This window comes from Pteropus alecto, unplaced genomic scaffold (assembly GCF_000325575.1).
Source record: "Pteropus alecto unplaced genomic scaffold, ASM32557v1 scaffold33, whole genome shotgun sequence".
In the NCBI taxonomy this organism is placed as follows: Eukaryota; Metazoa; Chordata; class Mammalia; order Chiroptera; family Pteropodidae; genus Pteropus; species Pteropus alecto.
Window position 1 is genome coordinate 2,149,115 of NW_006435762.1, and position 22,604 is coordinate 2,171,718.

At 36.0% G+C, this 22,604-nt stretch overlaps 1 protein-coding gene across 9 annotated transcripts in view; it reads right to left on the reverse strand.

The window, feature by feature from the left end:
- The window catches only part of MECOM (MDS1 and EVI1 complex locus), a 528,538-nt gene that overhangs the window by 23,404 nt on the left and 482,530 nt on the right, over positions 1-22,604 (reverse strand). For 6 of the 9 annotated variants that reach the window (XM_015588563.2, XM_015588565.2, XM_015588562.2 and 3 more), the window contains 5 exons: positions 19,241-19,457; positions 13,696-13,843; positions 12,223-12,379; positions 6,515-7,871; positions 4,088-4,175 (listed from right to left, as the gene is read on the reverse strand). In XM_015588563.2, coding sequence (XP_015444049.1) covers positions 4,088-4,175; positions 6,515-7,871; positions 12,223-12,379; positions 13,696-13,843; positions 19,241-19,457 — 1,967 coding nt within the window. The remainder of the gene's footprint in view (positions 1-4,087; positions 4,176-6,514; positions 7,872-12,222; positions 12,380-13,695; positions 13,844-19,240; positions 19,458-22,604) is intronic. The other 3 variants (XM_015588564.2, XM_015588561.2, XM_015588567.2) reach the window with 1 other exon arrangement.

Below are 22,604 nucleotides of genomic sequence, written 5' to 3' on the forward strand. Positions count from 1 at the left end.
TATGTCATTTTGGTTAAAGGGAATATATATCATAAGTTTGGTATCTTTAATAAGGAAGATACACAGTTTTTAAGGATGAAATGTTTATCACAAAAGAAAACAACAAAAAATATTTCTTGAAAGCAAAATAGAAGATGAAGGGCAAAAGACTTAAGTGATTTCACATCAAGATATAAATGATCATTTGAGAAAAGACCAAGTTTTTCCCAATTCCTTGGGAAGTAGTAACGGGACAGTCAGACACTTTAAAAAAAATCAAAATGAATGAATAAAGGACAGAAATAGAAATAAAATAGAATCCTTGTTGCAGATGTCGAAAAGCCAAACATGTGAAAATAAAACATATAAATAATCAAAAATAATATGAAACATATAGGAAAATAAACCAAGGAATAATAGCCAGTTTTAGAATAGCGTTATTGCCAAATGACAATTCAAATGAGCTACTAATGAGAGCAAAGTACCCCAAACAGAAATCAGTGGAATGGGCTTTCCAAAAATCACACAGCAATACCACTCCCTCTGTCTCATCTACTTGTGTCTGTATCTCCTTTTCAAAATTTGACCTAAACTAAGACTCCACAAATAATTTTCAACTCTTTTGTCAGGAAGAACCACTACAGTGCTTATTTCTCTATTATACTAAACTAACTTATTTAAATGAGAAAAAATAGAGGGCTCGGTAATCCTCCAGTGGCCCAACAGAGCAAACACATTTCTTTAAGAATTGAATTAAGAAAGGAAATTGTACCTTAAGAATGACAAAAAGAAACAAACAAACAAGCAAACAAACAAACAGTATTTATCTTTTAATTTTGATGTATATGTCCTTATATCTTCTAGGTTTTTTTGACAAGAATTTTTAAAATATGTTATTATTGAAAAGGCAGTAACGTGGTCTAATAATCTTTCAATAAAATTCAATAAATATCTATTGAGACATTCACCTGGGAGGGATGTGCTAAGTGGAATACAAAGTCATACGGAAAATGTAAAATCAGGTTTGCCCAGAGACTACTCCTACCAAGCATTAACATATCCATTTATATGCTTTCCCTAAAGAGGAAATGTGGTCTCCTCTTTACTATTACAATAACCCTGAGAAATAGATAGGGTAGGTGTCATTGTCATTCTGAAGAGGATGATACAGAAGCCCTAGAGGGACCATGTGATTTGCTCCAGGATATTTTAAATGGAAAATGAAGTAGTAAATAATCTTATCCAAGCACTTATTAGACTACAAAATCATGGAAAGCCCTGGGATCAGAGGCAAGTCCCTCCATTTTGGCTTCTTGCTCTGTGCCACCCTTATTGCTGCCCTATGAGACAGCACCAAGAACTCAGTAAGCATCTTTGCAAGTTCTTCTGGATACATGGTATACCCCCGCCAGAGAAACTGGCTCAGGAGACAGCAGAAGGGTATTTTACTGACATTCCTTTATATTCAAAATAGAATACTCTTGCACTCACTATTCCTAAGAGCTTTTCCTCATTTAGGTCCTTCCACATGCCAAGCACAATGCTAACCACGTTAGTACATGAACACTGATCCTCACAGCTACCCCGGTGGAAGGAGTGTCGCCATGACACTGACAGAGAGGGCTCAAACAGATGAACTTCACTGCTCAAAACCTAAGTGCCTTTGCTAATAAGTAATGAAGCCAATTGTAAGGCAGTTATTTTATTTCGGCCCCAAACCCTTAGCAGTATTTGTTTATTTGTTTGTTTGAGGGTGGATCTTGAGGCTAGGATAGAATTTGATAGAGTACTAGAAAAAAACAAACAAACAAAAAATTCTACTGAATCTTTAGAACATTTGAGGCAGATTTCTGAAGACTGATGAAAATGGGGTGACCCTAGCTTCTCCCAGGCAACAGTCTCTAAGCCATCTGTATCCCAGCGATATACAGCATTTACACATGAAAACAGTTATGATGGTTAGATAAGTAATTAAATATTTCCATAGTCATTAGTAAATAGCCTCTGCTCCAAACACCCTGAATGTCCTCTGCTTCTATGGCCTCCCCGCCCAGGACCATTCATACTGCCCCTGCATCCAGCAACTAAAGCATTAAAAGTTGGTGCAGCAAGGGTTCCAGAGCCCTGCTCCAGAATGCAGGAGTCCATTCGAATTGGTCAGTCTTCATGACATACCAGGTCTTAAATATTTTGATTATCACTCTTGGGTCCTGTTCCAAGAGCAACACACAGCAATAGGCAGTCCTTTACACCATGATATGCTGATTTGGAAAGGAAACACACTCAGCACTGTGGTCCCACAGGCGTGTTTGCAAAAGTCTGAGGGAATGATTGCTGTGCTCCAAGCACTATCCATGTGTCCCATCTTTTGTGATCCTTCATTAACTCTGGGACTATTAAAAGATTACATGTTTTCTTATATTATTTGGTTCAAGATATTTACAGGCTATATTTATAGCAGTTGCATGCACATGTGGAGTTATTGGTAGAAAAATTCGCTCATCTTATGATCCTGTAAATTTACCTTAGCTAGCTAGAAATCTGAATTTCAGAGAAGATAGAAACTTTATACCCAATTCCCTCATCTTACAGATAATGAAACTAAAAGACAGGTGGACCAAATCACTCAAAGACAATGAATCCCAGTCTTTTTTTTTTCCTCCGTAATACCACAGTACTTAATTTTGAAGTGATTAATTACTAGATTTTTAAGGATAATTAGAATATTAAAAAATAGATTATTGTAATTAAATGTATATAACTATAATATCCTTATAAATAGTTATAATTAGGAAGAAAGTTATCAAGAGAGATACACTTTTTTTGTGTAATATTTGACACAAAATGCATATTATGTTTACATTTATTAATCCATAAGGCCTAACTATAAAATATAAGTACCTGATAAACATTTACTATTTTAGAACTTGTTTCTTTTCTATAAAGTAATTATGTAAATAATATTTTTCCTTAGCCTTCCTATGAAAATGAATATTAATGGGAATATTTCTAACCCTTTTAATACTAAATCATATATTTTCTAGATTTGAAATACCAGAAGATGGTATTTCAGCTCTCATACTCTGTCATTCAGGACTTTGGGAAGGTACTCGAAAAAGTAAAGAAGAGGTAAAAGAGAGGCAGGGAGGGGTAGCAAGAGGAAGAGTCATTCCAAGATGACAGAATTTAACTAACTCCTAACTTTCTATAAAACAGCTTGCATAAAATTCCACCAAATTTATTAGAGGAGCATAATTGTTGGTTTGAATATACTAAAACAGAACAAATTAGTTTACTGTTTTCAAGTATCTTCATAAAACTTTTGTTTACTCTCTATAAAGACCAGAGCTTGTATCTTTTAACAATAAATAAATAAATAAATAAAATATCAATGAAGAATTCAAGATGTTTACATATTTGTTCTTTTGATATAATTCTCCACATTTTGATTGGTACGTAAACCAATTTTTTAAAATGACCAAATATGTAGGGACATAAAGCAATTCGATAACATTGCTTTGTATTTTCCTTGCAGTGACAATCTGTATATATTTTGATAAACGGATACAACTTCACGCAGTAAATAGCTCAGTGTATTGTGGTGAATTCCTGTGCAATTATAGAATTTTGCTGGAATGGCCGGTGTGGTCTCTAGATAAATTCCTTCACCCTCTATGGTAACAACTTGTCAGGTAGACTCATTTCCTGTTTTTATCTAAGCACTAAAAGAACATGAACAAGCTTCATGAGTTTAGGACAAGTCACAGTGTGATCCATTTCTTACTATTAGTAATTTTTAAGCATAAAAGATAACTTCAATACGCATTTTCTTACCCGAATTTTGCTTACTCCAAGATACACTTTGGCTCAATAAGCAGTTAATAGCAGACAATAACTGAATACCAAAATCATGTTATTTTTATACATATATTAATTACTCTTACTTTAAAGAGTTTGGGTTTAATTCTACTAGAATTTCCTGTGTTCTTCCACACCAGCGTCATAGGAAATCCCAATGTTCTCAAGATTTCTTTCATTTCATTGCACCTGCTTTTCAGGATCAACAAGTTAGTTTACAAGCTTGAGGTCTCAAATTCAAAATACTTACTTGTGGGTGAAATAAGAATCCTGGAGAAGGTCTCAAGTATTTCTCTTTTAAAGCTTCAAGTGGGTCAGTTAGTTTTCTTTTTTCTACTCTGAAAGGTTAAAATTAGATTTTGGAGATGAATCAGTCTCATATATCAATTACTACATAATCACTGACATTTAAAACAGCTAACAATAAAGCAAATGGTAGGTTTCTGGGAAGCATACTAATAAAAATATAAAGACATCTGTTCAGTTCTTGAAGAATATTCATTGCATTTCTGGGCGCTCAATGAAAGAAGGTCCTATTTACAACAGAAAAATTCTATTGAATGACTATTATAATGAGGAAATATAAAAAATGAAGAGTCATGAAATCAGAGGCATTGGTGACAAATTTGTAACTTTCCACTTCAAACGTAGACAACAATGTTTGGTGATTTTGAAATCATAAGAACAGAGTTCGTTTTGAAAATTTAAGTCATTTTCTACCAAGAAGGTGCTCCCCAAAATATTTATTATATTTCTTCCACATGTGCCGAAAACAGCAGGAGGGTTTATAAGCATTACCGTACATCCTGCTAGCTAGCCACTCTTTGAAGTATAAGTATCTTCTTTTGAATGCCACTGCAGATGAACAGGACAGGTGAAATGGGGGTGGTGAGAAGAAAAAAAGAAACCTTTCGAAGATAGGGAGAGACGTATAAAACTTATCTATATATCCCTTCTGCTTTAGAAATGTTTGTCATTTTATTTCCTATTGAAAACTGTTGAATAAGTACACTTTTAAAATAGAATAAAAATAAATTAAAAATAGCTACCACTCTTGAAATTTTATATATGCTATGTTTTGCATATACTATTTCACTTATTGAAATGGGTGCTCTTATATCCATTTTATGGATAGAAAAAAAATGTTAAGACATGGGAAAGATGAGACTTCAACCTAGGTCTTACACTAAAACTGGGGTTTAGGTCATTCATGAGTTTGGTAAAATGAACTAGGGTCTTAATTGAGACTGAAATACCAAGAAGACTGAGATTAGAATAAACAAGAGGAAGATTAGGAAGTGGTGAAGAAGAAAGAATGCAATGGGTATTTGGAGGAATCAGAAGGCTATTGGCATTTGGGAGTGTCTAAGAAAGAAACTCTGAGAAATGATCTTCACAAAGGACTAAGACATATCACTGAGTTGAATACAACTCTACTGACAATGTGTAACATATAATCTACATACAATACATGGATGATGTTTTGCCTTTTTCTCCCTTCTTTAGTAATGGGACTGCCACAGGAATTAATATGTAATAATTGAAAAAAAAAAAAAAGTCTCCAAGCGTGGTACTGATGGCTCTGAGATATTTTTGATTGTTCTTTTTTAATTCCCCTTGTCATATTCAAGGGTGAATATTCCTTAACATATTGGCAATGTTTCTCGGTCAATGTGTTGTAGATAATATAAGTAGAAAAAGAATTTTAAGTACAAAAAGGTTTGCCCCTCTAGTACCTATTAAGCAATAGGAACTCAATAAATATTGTTGAACAAAAGAATAGCACAAAATCAGTTCTTCATAAAAGAGAATTAGGCAAAAATATGCAAAACACTTGCATCTTAAATAAGTCCAATAAAAAATTATCTACATCTTCCATTAACTCTTGATGATGTTCAAGATTTGAATGAGAAATTAAATGTGAAAATGCTTAGTAATATTTCAAATATATAATAAGTATAATTATTATTATTCATACTTTTTTTAAAAAAAAAACTAGTATTTAAAAACTAAATCATCCTGAACAGTCAAGTGAGTGTTGCAGTATACTGCCTAACAGGTTTTTTATTAAGCATGTATGGACCCCCCCAAAGAATTTTTGGATGCATCAAAGGAAACTGGCATTAAACAGGGACATGATTTTTAAGCTGACCATTCACATTATATACAAAACACTTTTGTGATTAATATTTCATTTCTTTTGGGTTCCTAACAGATTTATTTAGAAAGTACTTATTAAAGATGTGTTGGTAGGTTAACAAAAAGTAAACTCTTGCTGTTCTATGCCCCATCTCATTCCAAACAAGCTGACCCATTTAAGTACCCACACATATTTGCATTAATCCTTCAGAAGCCTCATTCTTTCGCCACTTGACAACTTGCTTTAAATATGGCTTTCCCATATTTTCCACTTAAAAAAAAAAAGTGTTTAAAAATAAATTTATTGTCAAGGGAAAGAACTCTGTGGGCCTAGTCCAAAACCCCAAATTCAGAGTCATCCAAAAATAAGTTCAAAATTAATGAGTCAACTTTCTGAATAAAAAATGAATTTACTAGATCAAACAACTTTACCCTTTGTTTTATAATTAAAATGGTTTGTTAAAAGCTGTAACTTTATAGTGTGAACACTACCTTTCACACACATATCCACATTTAATTGTCTCCCATCTACCCTTACCTGTAAATAGGGTCCATAAAGAAAGGAGTGGGTCTAGCATGCTGCAAGGAACCATCTGATGCCGGTCTTGGTTCAAGGTTGCTTCCTTTCTTTTCCCCAAATACGTGGTTTTTTCGAGGCTCAGTAAGCTTTGTCCCACTGGCTCTACTCCTACTGCCCATACTTAGATCCAGGGGCTGGTCTTGACTTGTGGCAGGAGTGGCTGGAGGCTTGGAGGGTACTGGAGTCAAGGGTTTCTCATCCTTTCGCTTAGTGGTGAGATCAAAGGGAGACTCAGAGCTTCCCTTCTGCAGTTTCTTTACTTCACTTGGTGATTGGGGTTCCATTTTCAAAGGTAACGACCTCAAGTCTCTATCAGGAAATGGGTACATTGATTGAGAGAATGCTGGAAAAAACGGGAGGGGAAACATGGAAGGGTAAGGTAAAGCTCCAACTTTTTTGTCTTGCAGCCCCACCAGTCCTGTTGAACCAAAGTATTTTTCAGCAATAGAAGCAATAGCCTTTATAGAATCATTCACAGCTCCTGACACCGCAGTTTGCTCCTCTAAAGATGGTGAGAAAATGGAATGATTGCTGTATTCTTTCTTATTATGTATTGAAGCCAGATTCTGAAGAGGGCTTACTTTGTCTTTGAACATTTTACCATTTTCTTTAAATTTTTCTTTATCACTTTCAATGTCACTTTCCAGATCAGAGCCCGAGGTTGTTTCCAGGTCACTGCCACTTGGCGTACTGACATCATCAAGGTCACTACTCTCTGACTGGTCACTGATTTTCTCAAGGGGCCTCTCTTCAGAGGACCTCTCGGGCTGGAGCTCCACTGGCTTATTGTCCCCTACAGGTGGGTGTTTAGATAGTGCCTTCAAAATATCTTGTGTAGCTGGCAGTATCTGAGGATGTGTCATGAGGGGACTTTGACTTTTGTTTGTCTGTTCAGTACTTGATAGTCCTTTAACAGGAGAACTAGCAGGTATCAAAGGAGGCCTATGGTACAAGCCGGAAGGAAACAGACCAGGGAAGCTAAAAGAAAATCCAGGAGCTGTTGGAAAGGTAAGACCAGCAGGATGCCTATTGGCACCAAAATAGTCAGCAAGGCCCGGGTTGGCATGACTCATATTAACCATGGACGTTTTATCCATAGCTGGGGTTCCAGGAAGTGAAATGCCTTGGCCAAAAAATCCACCTGCCGCAAAATGGTTCTTGCCCTCACAAAACCTCCTGTGTTTATTTAAGGAAGACGTAGTGCTGAACATTTGTCCACAGTCTTTGCACTTGATTTGGGTTCTGCAATCAGCATGCATGCGCTTATGACGACAAAGGTTTGAAAACTGAGTATAGGATTTATGGCAGACCTCACCTGTGTGCAAACAACAAAAAAGAATCTCAGGCTTTATGGCAATTGCTTCTGAATTTAGCAAGTATCACAATTGGTTTACCCAAAATTTCAATTAGGAAGCCAGGAAAAGATGTTGGAGGCATCAATCTGGGTGCTCCAAACACAGAAAACCCCATTTCACTAGATTCCAAAGCAAGGCATCCAACCTGACAAATGTCTTGAGGCAGCACAAATATTTTATCATTCCCACTGAATAATATTTAGCATCATATTTTTGTCTTTAAATATTTATGAAAAAAATCACATTCCAGCATGCATTGATTTCCCACCCAACTGCTACACTAACAAAACCTTTAAAATTAAAGTCTTAAGATGTCCAAACATGAAACATAACAGGAACCCCTTTAAAATTTTAGACCACTTTAAAAATTCTATGTTGTAAGCACCGGAACAAAATAAAACAGCCTTTCGCTCGGCCAGAAATTTCACCTTGATTCCCTCTCCCTGTGGGGAAAAAGCCTGCAACTGTTCTACCATTATTTAATTTGTATTATATCATATGCTCTCATCATTCACACATCAAAGCCATACAACAATGCACATTGTGTATTCTGAGACATTTTTAACAATCATTTTCATGATTTGAGAAAGACTGACATAATTTACAATGGCTCTATTTTAAGCCTGCAAAGGAAACTAAATTGAATGTAGCCCATCCTGCATTGCTGGTTCCCATGAACTATGATCACGTCCTCTGACTTCCCCTCACACCAGTGGTTGTGTTAACCTTCCTGCATTTATGAAACCCCCGTCCTTGGGAAACATGTCCACTTGTTGTCATATCTTCGCCAGTTATCTCAGGGCTCGACTTCTATAGCCAACTATGGTAAAGCAGGGGAGAGTGCTGTGCACGCTCTAATCCAGAAGGAACACAGACAGCAGTGGGTGCGGCTGGGAAATAACTCTCTTCACCGAGAATTGCCAAAAAAGTAGAACATCTTCCTCTGCGCGTATGTGCAAACAGATCTAAATATATTTTAAGGCCAAACTATATAGCCCTTAAGAACTCTTTTGCTAGGTAAGAATCCCACTCACTTCACAGTCCAGCAGGATTATAGGATCTGTTTCTTAAGCATCACATTTTTTATTTTACTTTTGTAACAATGAGCCCACTTTATGTGTGAGCTTAATTTAATGTTCCTATGCACGTTTAATACATACAGAAACATGATACACCTTTGGTAATTGTTGAAATAAATTTATATAAGAAATTCAATGAAGACAAAATACAACATTTATTGCTTTCATGTGACGACGGCTTTTAAGCAGAGAATGGCTGAGCTCCCGAGTCAAAGCAATAATAATTAAAAAAAAGAAAACTCATTCAAAAGAGATTTTATAAGATTTTTAGTCATGCAAAACTCACCCAGAACTTGGATTATCCCATACACTACCAAAAAGGAAGGACCAAATGATTCCATATCTATTATTCCATATTTATTTATTTTACTACTAACGATTAAAATGCATTACTACATACATTAGTGTGCCTAGTAACATTAAAGGAGCTTTCAGTTGTGGGATGATTCATAACACTGTAGTGGCTATAACATGCGTTTTAACAGGAAAAGAATATGTGAGTGGTTTCTTTTCAAATCATTCAACTGGAATATATTGACCAGAGTCTGCTTTAAAAGTATATACTAGTTAATCATATACAATACACAATATACTATAAATTCTTTGATACTAATTAAAACCATATGATGTAGAGGGTAGAAACATGAGACTTTCACTAGTTACACTAATTCAGCTATGAGCAATAACGAGAAATAGTAAATAAAATGTTGGAATTATAAAAGTGCACTCATTAAGAAAGTGACACCTCCCTCTGGGCATTAAAACGGCATTAAGAAAATGTCTTGATGGGTATTCAAGCAAGGTTTAAGTTTTTGAAGAGTTTGTAACTTTTGGCAAGAAAACGTTGCCCTCTACACTTCTTTCTTACAGCTGGATGGATTTAAGAAAACCAAGAGCTTCTCTATATCGGAATAGCAGAAAGTGCATTTGACTTGTCCTGGTTGTACCCTCTGTTACATGGATAAGTGGTATCTGTGTCAGATTTCACGAACATAGAATCTGGGATGTTTCCTTAGTCAGAGGCTTTGTTTTTCTCACTTGAAGGCCTCGCCTGGCCCACCACAAACCACCAGGCCTCCAGGTAAACGGCCGAATTAATGTTGAAGTCTATACTCTACTGTAATTTTCTCAGTAATAAGGAATTAGGCAGCAGTTAACGTTGCATTTTTTTACTTATTAAACAAATTAAGAGGTATTTTGAATATATTCAGCTTATTAGAGCATGTGGTTTCTATTTGGGAAGGCTGGAGGTTTCTGTAAAGGCAGTGAGTAATTACCTTCGTGCTGGTGACTTTAGGCTCAAGCTTGGCGGTACACTGTAATAAGAGACAGTTGCCATAAACACACCAGTGGGGGTAAATCGTGGTGTGTGGCCTTCTGGTGAGAAACAGATATCAACTCTAGGTGAACCTCCTCCACTCCAAAGTCTCCATACCAACTCCTCTTTTGTTCTGAAATTACATGGCTATTATTTGTAATTACCCCATGGTTCTCTGTCAGATTTATATTTGAAGAATGCCATCTGCTATTTAAATTTACCAATAATTACTGAAAATACATTCATGAGAAATAGTTTGTGCAATCTGATTGGAAAGGGACACTCCATGGCACTTTAAAGTGAAACACTTGACTTCGGTACAATTAAAATTCCAAATCCCGGAATCTTAAACGATATAATCTATATTCTCCGACTTTTATTTTAAATTACAGAGAAGGCATTAAATGGGTGTTCCTAATTCATCGTAGTCTATTCCACTCTTTTTTTCCCACCAAAATGTAACACATTTATTAAAATATATTTCTGAAAAAATCAGAAATAAATGAATTACTTATGCCTGTAGCACTTATAAGTACATTTGGAGGATATTACAAACTAGAGTTAGGAATGCTATTTTGAGACAAGAAGTCTAAGATGTCTATTGTATACTTTATTTCTTGACTTTCACCAGAGCTTTCCCAAGGGAGGCTAGAGCACCCTTTTAACTATCTGCTAGTCCTCTTTACTCCACCCAGGGAACAGAAGGATGTGTGAGCACAAGACCCTAGTGTAAGCTAGAAAGGAAAAGGAAAGCTCTCCCAGTGCTTGGAAGCACAAAAGAGAAGAGGGCTGTGGTGAGGCAAAAAGGAGGAGGGCTAGTCTCTGGCATCTCCGTGTTGGCGCTGAAAATTAGTTTTTTTTCCATTAGGTCCCGTAGTAATGTCTCATATACCTACTACAAACCATCAAGTATTTGTCAGAACGACTGGTTTGCAAGAGTTCCCAAGTCAGAGGTCTTGCCAACTACTGAGTATGCTTCAACCGGTTCTTTCCTTATCTGGATCCAAAATCAGTCTTGAAGTTTGTAGTCCAGCTCGGTGAGTCACTGAGTTTATATGCCCAGCCGAGCAATGGATCAAAAGTCCAGAGTCATCGCCCAGACAGAATAACAACAATGGATTCTCCTATGAAATATTTCAGCACAGAACAGAGGACAGGACTGGGAGGACAGAAGAAGAAGCAAATGAGGGTTTTGTTTTACTTTATTTGAAATGTGTTACTAAAGTGCTCTGTACAGAGATGTTCTAAGTAGGTGGTCAGATTGGATGTCCCCTGAAAACACACAAACACACTGCCAGTAAATTTGCTTTAGTGCCGTGAGTTACAGAAGCAGCGTGTCCAGCATCAAAGTGAAAATGCTCTGCTTTTCAAGTAACTGAGAACTGCTGATCCTCAGCCGGCGATCGGCAACAACGGATAGATTAAAGGACACTTTATTCCTCTTTCTCTCTCCCCACACACACACTCACGCACACAGTCATAAGCCTACTTGCCAGGTGGGGTTCTTCCGGCTCTTTCTGATCCAGAACAGGTTTTTATCACTTCATCTTGGTTAGTGGTATCTGCTATTTGCTGTTTTACAAAGCCATGAACGTGTTCAGTGCAAGACAAATCTGGTTGTCTCTATTAAATCCTACAACCTGGGGAGGCCTCCCTTTCATTATTTAACGACTTCTCTTTCCTCTACCTGTTACTGATTCCATCTAAAAGAAAACACCCCAGGGATTATAGACAAAATACCATGGATCTGGTTATAAAAGATTTCTGGTACTAGAAAATAGCCCTACTGGATGGGACCATAAATAGCTAATGCAGGGACCCCTCTAATGGCTATGTGGGGCCACTCTCCTGGTCACAGTGCCTTTTGGATGAGAGACAGATGCAGGAAGGAGGGCTGGAGTTTTAAAAACTTACAGATAAAGGGCTTCACACTGCTGTGGATGTGCTTGTGTTGTTTGAGGCCCGACGAAGTGGCAAACGTTTTGCCACACTCCGGGCATGCGTGGGCCCGGGCACCAACGTGCTGAGAGCGAATGTGCCGCTGAAGGTTGCTAGGGTCCGTGAAAACCTGCTAGGAAATGAGTACTGATTAATCAAGAAACTTAATTCAAGGCCACAATAAAGAAGACCAGGAATGACTCAACAAGGAATTTTGTTTTCGTGTTTTGTTTTTGATTATCTGTCTTCCCCAAAGACCAAAAGGAAGTCATATTTCCAAAGTGCGAGCCCCTGGAGGGTAAGGACTGTAAATCTTTTGGCTCTATATCTACAGCACAAAGTGTCCATGGGTATCAGCTGAACAAAATAGTTAATGACATTATTAAACCCTATTCAAAGCCTTTTTGATCCTATTTAGAGTGATTGCCGTTGAATAATAAAATGCTGGCCATGACATGATTAAAACTGGTGAACTATTTCCATCCTTTGAAGAACACACTATGTGTAAAATTGGGGAGATTTTCACTAAAGTATCTCAAATCTATTCAAGGAGTTCCCCTACAGGTTAATTTCTAACACTGTGCTTCAGTAAGTCACCATTAAGCTAAAATCATTTTTGGACACTTTACTAAAAAAGAATAGATGGAAAGAAGGAAGGGAAGAAGGAGGGAAGGAAGGAAGGAAGGAAGGAAGGAAGGAAGGAAGGAAGAAAAGCCACCCGTACATCTGGAAACAAAACAACTCTAAAGATAATTTCAAAGGTCACAATTTCTACTGGCATTTGAAAAGACATTCAAATGCTATGAAAAGTTTTGGAAATTGAAATCAACTTTCATGACACCAGGACATCTTTAAGTTAATTGAGACATATGAAAATTAAAAAACGTGAATTATTGTTTCTGTAATGGTCAAGGTGAAGTGCATTCATTTCACCCTTATGTTGTTTTGCACTGGTCACTAAGGGACTATACTTTTAATTGGAATTAAATCATGATTTATGTTGAGGACTTGGGTGGAAAAATCTGCACATGTAGGAGTCTCCCATTCTTTCCGAATAGGCATTCAGAAACTTTATGTGACTTCCTCACAAACTGCTATTAAAAGAAATCAGTAACATGCATTGGATAAAATTTTCATTCTCCATAAGGCTATAAAACAACTCTATGCTGGCAAGCCAGTAGCGGAACCAGGAATTTACCAAGGATGTCTGACACCTAGTTCTGGAACTCACCATTAAGCCTCACTTCCTCCCTTACAAAAATAAAAGGATACCCACTAAGTGTTTTTATTCACTGCACTAATGCCTTTTAGCATACAACACTTAGTCTACTTTTCTCAAGATATTTATAGTTTCCCCTCTCAAAGCTTGTTTTTATATATCGTAGCAAATGATAGATTAAGAGAGAGCAGGATGACGGAGAGGCCAAGTAGTCTACAAATTCACTGTACCTTGGCACAATTTTCACATTCATAGTGCTTTCCACTGTCATGTGACATCTGGTGGCGAATTAAGTTGGACTTCCAGTTAAATGCCTTGGGACACTGATCGCACTTGTATTCCCTCTCTTCAGTATGTGACAACATGTGTTTCTCCAGGCTGTTAAGAGAACAATTAATCTAATAAGACATGGTGACAAAGAACACATTCATAAACAGAATGTCATTTTATTACTAATCTAACTGGCAATTTAAGAAATAAGAAGAGAAAGTTGTTGAGGTGAGGAGGAGGAAAGAGAAGAAACAGGCTTGCAACAGACAAAAGTACATTTTATGTTTCTAGATTGCGTCTCTCACTAATGCAGAGAAGTACTCCTGTTGTTAAAAAGTAAATCTGATACTGTTAGCAGGGATCAACTGCCAATTTAGGGGCGTGATAAACAACTAGCTATTTGTCCAGTTTTGGATTCACTACATAATACTAAGAGTAACACATATTGCTAATATCTAAGTCAATAACAAACACACAAACAGAAAATGTTAAGAAAATGCTTGATAACATTCAAGCAGGTAGTCTATCTAATGTACACAAACTCTAGATTCAAAGAAGTATTTTGTTTTTACCTATGTCACCAGATGGGTAAACTCTAAGCTACCTATTCACTTAAAGTGAACTATAAGCTAACTATTCAACAAACAACTTCTCTATATAACCCTGGGATGGATGAATGGACAGGCAGATGGACTGACAGATGGATATGTATGTGTATAGATACAGAAGTAGATAGAGATAGAAATATTTTCATATATAGAATATATATTACCTATGTCACCAGATGGGTAAACTCTAAGCTACCTATTCACTTAAAGTGAACTATAAGCTAACTATTCAACAAACAACTTCTCTATATAACCCTGGGATGGATGAATGGACAGGCAGATGGACTGACAGATGGATATGTATGTGTATAGATACAGAAGTAGATAGAGATAGAAATATTTTCATATATAGAATATATATATATATATGGATGCACTCTTAAAGCTCCTCAAAAAAATTGTTAGAAGTTTGTCACAAGCATAATTTCTCCATTTTAAAGCTTAGAATACTTTTCCTTCTCAAATATTTCCTTCCCTTTTCTAAAAATGGTATGTGAAATCTGCATGAATATAATCAAAACCAAATATTATAGATAATGGATTACTGTGATATTCAGAAGGTGTTTGAAATGTTTTTATTAATTAAAGACACACACACACACACACACACACACATACACACACACACACACACACATACTAGGATACTAACTCCACATAAAGTAACCAGAGCTTCTTGGAGAAATAGCCTGTTTCAGATTTGAACAAGAAAATATATAAGATATGCCTGGAATATCTTGTTATGGCAAAAAGCAAGAAAGCTATCGATCATGTCAAAAGAATTGGGGTACCAACTTGAAGAGAGACCCATGAACCAAAGATGGGGAAATTTAAGTATCAATAAAAATAATAATCTCATCTTTTGACAATAACAATATTCAAAAGTACACGAATAGAACCTCACTGGTCACCTTTGAAAGATGCTGAGAAGCCAAATTGTTATTCTGAAAACTAGTAAATAAAAGAAAAAACTCATCCACATGACCTGCCCCTCCTATATAAACTGTACCTCTGGGTGAGTAAATAAACAATGAGGAAAATTTTCTCTGCATGGAATTAATCCAGATAATAAATAATGAAAGGATGATAGAAGTAGAATATGTTCATTTTGCAGCCCCTGAAGACTTAATGAAGTAGGCAATCCATTATGTGCCTCTTGATGGAAATAAATAATACCATCAATGAGGTATTCTTTACAAAACTTTGAACCTAAATGTGATCAAGGCTTGGGATATAACTTTGAGTTTACAGGAAATAGAGGGCTGGAGAAAGATGTTAAACAACACCAAGGGGATATAATCAGCAGAATTCAGACTGGAGGAAATGCTACAGGAAAAGCAACTCAATTTCTTCTATAAATACATTATGAGAGAGAGACAGACAGAGAAAGAATAAATGAGAGAGAGGATGAGCGTGAAAGAGAAACAAACTTACTGACTTTGAGGGAACTTATAAATTGAAAGAAGTATGAGATTTGTCAACCTACTTCAGTGATGGACCTTATTTTGATCTTAATCCAAGCAAACACTCCGAAAATTATGAAATATTGGGGGGATATGAACACTGGCCAAATATTTAATAAAATTAAGGAAATATTATTCTTAAGGTATATGTCAAACTTATGTTTTAAAGAGTCCTTACTTTCTACAGATACATAATGAACTATTTATGAATAAAATGATATATGTCCAGGATTTGTTTCAAACAATCCAAAATGCATATAGCTAAGATAAGATTGGCCTTGTCTGATAATTATTGAAGCTGAGTATATGGTGGTTTATTACACAGTCCTCTCTAGTTTTGTGTATATTTGAAATTTTCATAATAAAAAGTTACTTTAAAAAAATCTACCAAGCATGGAAGCACTCTTTCTCGTCCATATTTTATTTCTCTGTAAGATGAATACTCTAAATTTGAATATCAAGTAAGACCTCTGTGCACCCAGAATATATTAACCAGCGTTTGCATAGAATACGTGCACGGGAGTGTGTGAAAAAATGAAATGCCCTTTCCCATATCGTGATAAATTAGAAATATCTTTCCCATATTTTTTCTCTTCCTCAGCTTCCTCCCTACAATTCTATTCACATTGGCACATGAACTTATTTTTCCTGCCCCATGAGTCAGTCGAGTTGTTAATGCTATTCTATTTGAGGACAACTGGCGATATCTCTGCGAACAAAAGGTACCAAGAGAGTACAGGTGCGTGGAGTTACAAGAAAGGCCCTATCTTTATCTACACAATGTAATCCTCTGTTAGTTACACAAGTTGAAAGGTTAATAAGAGAGTTAAGAGCGAGATATCAACTGCAGGTAACACTGAATTGATTTAGGGGCGTTTTCCAATATCACTGTACAGATTGCGAGACTGTCATCCTTAACAACCCATGAAGGCATGCCATTTTATAACATATATTATATTTCGATATGTATGTCAAATCATAAGCTCTGAAATTCAGTGGTAAAAAATTGGCCTATACACTGAGTCTTATTCCTGTCGTCTAACTCTAAGGGTATGATATAGCTTTAAGAGAACACTAATTGGCTGATAGGGGGGAAACAAGATAGCAAAGCAACGAGAATTTTTCTTTGCTTCTTATCTAGCATAAAATCCACGTTGTTCCATGGAATTATTAGTTATCAAATAATCAGTGACAAAAAGAATTAAAGGTGACCGGTTCTCACAAAAACAAATGTACATTGTTTTCATAAACACAGAAGAAATCCAGTCAGTCATTACTGAGAATTCACTTTTTATAGAATTTTATCCCAATTTATAAAGCTTTGCTTAGTCTTCCGGGTTCTTTCTATCTTTTGCGTATCAACTTTTGTGTTGTTTTTTTTTGCCCTTTTATTCGTCAAGAGGAGTGTTCTTTTCTCAACATTTTACATAAAAGATACAGAACAGAATAAAGTATATCATGTCAAGAAAGAATTTTTCATTTGTTTGAAGTATAAAGTCACAATATAGAATTCAATAAAGTGGAAACTATTCTGAGAATGTAGGTTCTGCACATAGCTAAATTATATAACCATTTGGATGCTCAACATCAGGTTTTATAGTGACATGCTATATCCATTCATCTGACTGAGCCACCAAAAAGCAAATTTTGAGGGTTCATCCAATGCCAGATAGTTAGGTTTCCTTATTGTCTTCCACTAAATGTTTGGCTGAAGGAACTAAACCAACAGTCGGTTTTGGCATTAAGTGGAGTTGACTCAGGCTTAATCTTACAGCTAGTCAGAATAAGAAGCTTTCTGCACCTCACAAGTGCTGCTATACACTTCTAGTAGGAAGTAAGAATTACATTTTAGTGTTTAGTCTGTCAATTTTTGTTTTACAATGCTGTCCTTTATTTTTGATAACAGAATTGAAGGAAATATACTTAATCCTGAACATCAGAGATAGTGCTTTACAATATAAATACTTATTTAACCCATTAGAATTTATTATTTTTAGTTTATTTTTTAATTTGGACACAATTATATTGAAAAGACATGCTGTGACACTTTTTTTTAAATTACAAAAACATGTTTTACCAAACATAGACAACACATTCACTCTCTATATGAGTTTATGTAAAGCAATAAAGATGAATTTAAAGTTCTCTTATTCCCCCAAACGTTTTCTCTCTAATAGCTAAATTAGGCCTGAATTTTTAAAGCTAGAGTTTCATTCTTTTGACTCAAGCTCTGCAAGAAATGAATTATACTTGATGCCTTTTTAGTCATTTGTACATTGAAATGAATGACTGTTATATGAAATCCTTTCCTATTAGAGGCCTCCCCAGAGAAGAGGATGCAGGGCAATCAACAGAGGTAAATAGGAGAGAGAAGAAGGTAAGGCAATAAGGAAAGAAAAGACACAAAATGGAAAACTGAAATAGGTGGAGTGTCCAAGATAAACTGTGAGTAACTCATACTCTTGAATAAGTCCAATTAATATACCACCATACTCATTTAAATACAATGATGTTATGTTCACTTGAAATTCTGATTATGGGTTCCAAGGACCGTTTCTGCACTTAAAAGTAAAAGAATGAATACAATTATTAAAACTGTTTGTGGACCAAGGCAAAATCCATTAGGTAGAAACAAACAAAAAACCTATTAGCTGGTTATATACATCCCCCATCTGAGAAACCATTTTGTAGTATAATTATCCGTTTGGTTTTCAGCGGGTGGGCTCCAGGATTGCCGTTTTCTTTAATAGAAATAAAAAAATGTTCTTGAATTAATTTCAAAGGGCTATAAAAAGTTTACATATGACTGAAATATGATTTTCATTGTGCTAAAAATAAATATTAAAGATTTTTTTCATTGAGATAATGTTCGTCTTTTCCCTTTTAAGAAATTCAACTTTTTCTTCACTGAGCATGATTTTCTTTTTCTTTTATATTTATGCAGTTTAAATAGTTGAAATTAAATCCACGGGTTACACTGATCTATCAAAAGACCATCTATCTTTCATTAACAGTACCAGAAGCGATTTATCTTTTCTTTTCTTTTTTAATCATCTAAATGTTTCTAAAGGCAGTTTTATTGTTTGGCATAAAATTACTTTAATTAGTATCACTGTTGTTCCGGCAGTCTTGATTCTTCCTTTAAGTCATATTTTACTGCAGTGTTAAGCTTTCAGTTGCCAATAACACTGCTTAAATAAAAATAAACATTATTTTGTATCTGGCATCAAAATAACCAATTCCAACTTCATTGTAAATATTTCACAGATGAGAATTTCCCAAGAAAAATGATTTCCGAACATGTTACTAACACACTTGTCCAGCTCATTGCAGTTCCAAATTTCCCATCTACATAAATTCTGAAAATTCAGCATAACGACATTTTATTGCAGAGTAAATAAACATGTTTTGTAGTGCAGCATGCCATTTCTAACCTTTGCAAATCGGGAAAAACTTGGTCACATTCCTTACACTCCTGGATTGCATGTATCTCTCGGAGATCATTTTCACTTTCGAGTTTTTGTTGAAAGTCTTCTTCCACCATTGAAAATGCTGAATGAGGGGTACTGCACGGGAACTTCTGGTGATCTGCTAGTTCAGCCTTGGACTCAAAGAGCTGATCACAGTCCTCACAGCGATATTGCCGTTCTTCTGTGAAAATAATTCAGGTGTTACTAGGACCAGGAGATCAGGAAGTGCCACCACAAATCAGCAGGTATTACTGAATTATGGAAGACATAATAGAAATTATTTGGTCGTACTTTCTATCACTTCGATTTTAACATATGTTAAAAATCATATATGTAAAGAAGCCAGGATGAAGCCTAGAACAATAATATAAGTGATTACTGTGTCTACGGTATAGACTTCTTATCAGATGAACTTTATGACTAACCCCTTCTAGGATTTAACATATTCACTGGATATTAAAAGTAGTAATGACCACTTACTGAGAGCATCTATTTCTCTAACCCTATACATGGATTTTTGATATTCCTTAAAACCGAATTATGAGGAATCAACTTTTTATCCCAATTTTCAGATGACAGTATTGAAGCTCAGAAAAGTCCAGTAACCAGTTAGGAATTATAGAGCTAAGTGGTTGTTCCAGGATTTGAACCCATCTTTGTCTCATACACTTCCCACTGTGCCACGTTACCTGGGAGATACATGGGATACACAGTCCCCTATCTGAGCCATGCTTAAGCCTGGTTAATGTCAGAAAACTTGAAATGCTTCATTATATTCAACATTACTTATAATGGGACATGCAATGTTTATAGCACTCCTTTCAGCTAATTTATGTTACCTGAGGGTCAGTGCTAATTGGCAAGGCTTTGTTAAATAGCAAATACATCATGAATTAGCACTTTAAATCAGTAAGATAAAGAGTAGTACTGGGGACTAGAGATAACAAGGTTCTTAAGTATCAGGTAGTGATGGTATTGTTTCTATTCTTTCCATTTGAATAGCTTCGAGCCCACTCACAAGGCCATATTGTGCACTGATCACAGGACACAATCACAGAAGTCTTGAAAATGGCTTGTGATGCTAAAAGACACCCAAAGCAACAACATGAGATATAATTCCTGTTTTATAGACCTACAGCCAGGACCTATAGCCAGTTGTTCATTGCCTGAACGTTTTTGAGAGAATATTTTAGTCACCTACCAAATGCTAGGCATTTTGCTAGGGTATTAATATATAAGAAACTCAAGAGGATACACATGTGAACAAACAGAGTGTGATATATTTTATGACACATGCATGCATAGGGCCTAAGGGAGCTCAGAGGAACGTGCCTAATCCATCTAATCTGAGGGAGAGAGGTTCAGAAAATGTAATGAGTAAGAATCAGTCAGGTGAAGTGGGATGAGGGAGGACACTTCAGGCAGCAGGAACAGCATGGGCCAATGATGAAGGCAAGAAAGAGCATGGCAGGCTCCCGGAAGGCTAAACAGCAGCAAAGTATGACAGGTTTATAGGATGCATGTAGGGGAAGAGTGGGAAATGAAGTTAAAGAGTGTAGCAGGTCACTAGGGTCTTTTAAGGTCCCTGCTAGGAAGGGAAAATACAGCCACTGAAAGGTGGAGAGCCCCACTGCAGTGTGAGAAGCCAAGCAGATAGGTCAAATGAGACAATGCTGCTATTGTTTACTAGTTAAACTAAACTAGTAGCAAGAGGACAGAAAGGTAAAGAAATTCAATAGGGTTTGTCAACTACTTTGGATGTAGAGGATTAAGAAAGAAGGAGGCATGCTAAAGCAGACCATCTCCGTGAGGTTCTCAATGACATTAACTAAGTAGTGGAATGTTTTCCTATCATCTGTTACACTGTTCACATATTTAAGATCTACATTTAGATCTCAGCCAGCAGTCTGAACACAAACAAAACCTTCAGGCTACATAATACATGGAAAAGGCCTAAGTTTTAAAGACTGCAAGACATTGGTTTGAATGCAGATTCTACCACTTTCTAGCCATGTGGTCTTCACCAATTAACTTAGCTTATATGGCCTCATTTTCCCTATCTGTATAATGAAAATAATTCCTTTCTTATAGGTTTTATCTATGTGTAAAGATTAAAGACAATAACTGGAGAGCACATAATACCTGGCATACAGTAGGTATACGAAGCATATATTTTCTCTTTTCTAAGAAACATTAAATCCTAGAAGTATAAAATACAAATCATCATTTAAACATCATAAACATTATATATAGCATAATGGCATATGGATGGATCTGGATATGACACATTGTAAACAAAAAGCAACTGATGGCTTCAAAGCTGTTGTAAGGGCAGGTAACTTATGATTGGCAGCTCTAAATAAAAATAGTCACTTCCGTTTAGGCTTTTTAGAATAGCAAACTAATCATTTGAATTTCCAGAAATAATTGTTTGAAAACCTTTTTAGATCTAGCATTCACTAATGAAGGATGGTTTGTACCAGAGAAGGCCCAGATTACATTTTTATCATCTCAGCACTCCCTGCTGAGAGTGCTGGGTCAGCCTCTTTGTTCATGTTCAAAACTCTACCAGGCTCATTGAGAACACAGGCTTTCTCAAAACCATTTGCTTGTCAGAGTTTCTAAGAAGAAAACAATTTCCAAAAGGTTCCCAAAAATACAACTGGTATAATCTACAAAGAGGTGGAATGCAGCTCAGCCAAAGAAAAAAAGTTCAAATAAAGAGCCAGCAAAGAGTGGTAACTTTCTTCACAGGAGCTGCAGAAGCAGAGGCTGAAGTTCTCCCATTCTGAATGCCAGAGGGATGGGAGGTGGCTCAATCTCTTCTTCTCTGCTAAATAGGGATAGAGAGCCCTTCCCAAAGGCCCTTCCGACCACAAAATACTTTAAAGACACTATCACATTATGTTAAACCAAATCACATTATATCAGGAGAGAGAAAAAGAAAAGAGAAAGAAAAAGTATTAAATTCTCATCCCAATGATACAAATCAATACAAGTAAAATTTTCTCTTAATTATCCTTAGGCATTTGTCATTTGTAATTATAATTATTTTTGATCCCACTTCATTGGCTTTAGAATAGGTAGGTCTCTGTCACATAAAAATTCCTCTGGCTCTAAAATTTCCTCGTCTGTATTTTTCTCCCAATCCCAACCCCCATCCTAAATCCCCACCAGCCCCCTTCCATACAGTCATGTTGGCTAGGATCTTACTCAAATAGAAACACTTTTCCCAGTAATAGAACATTTGATGGAAGAAACATCCACTAGATTTATAAAGCCCAAGCCAAGCTCTCTGGAATGACTTTTGTACAGTGAAAGAATTCAC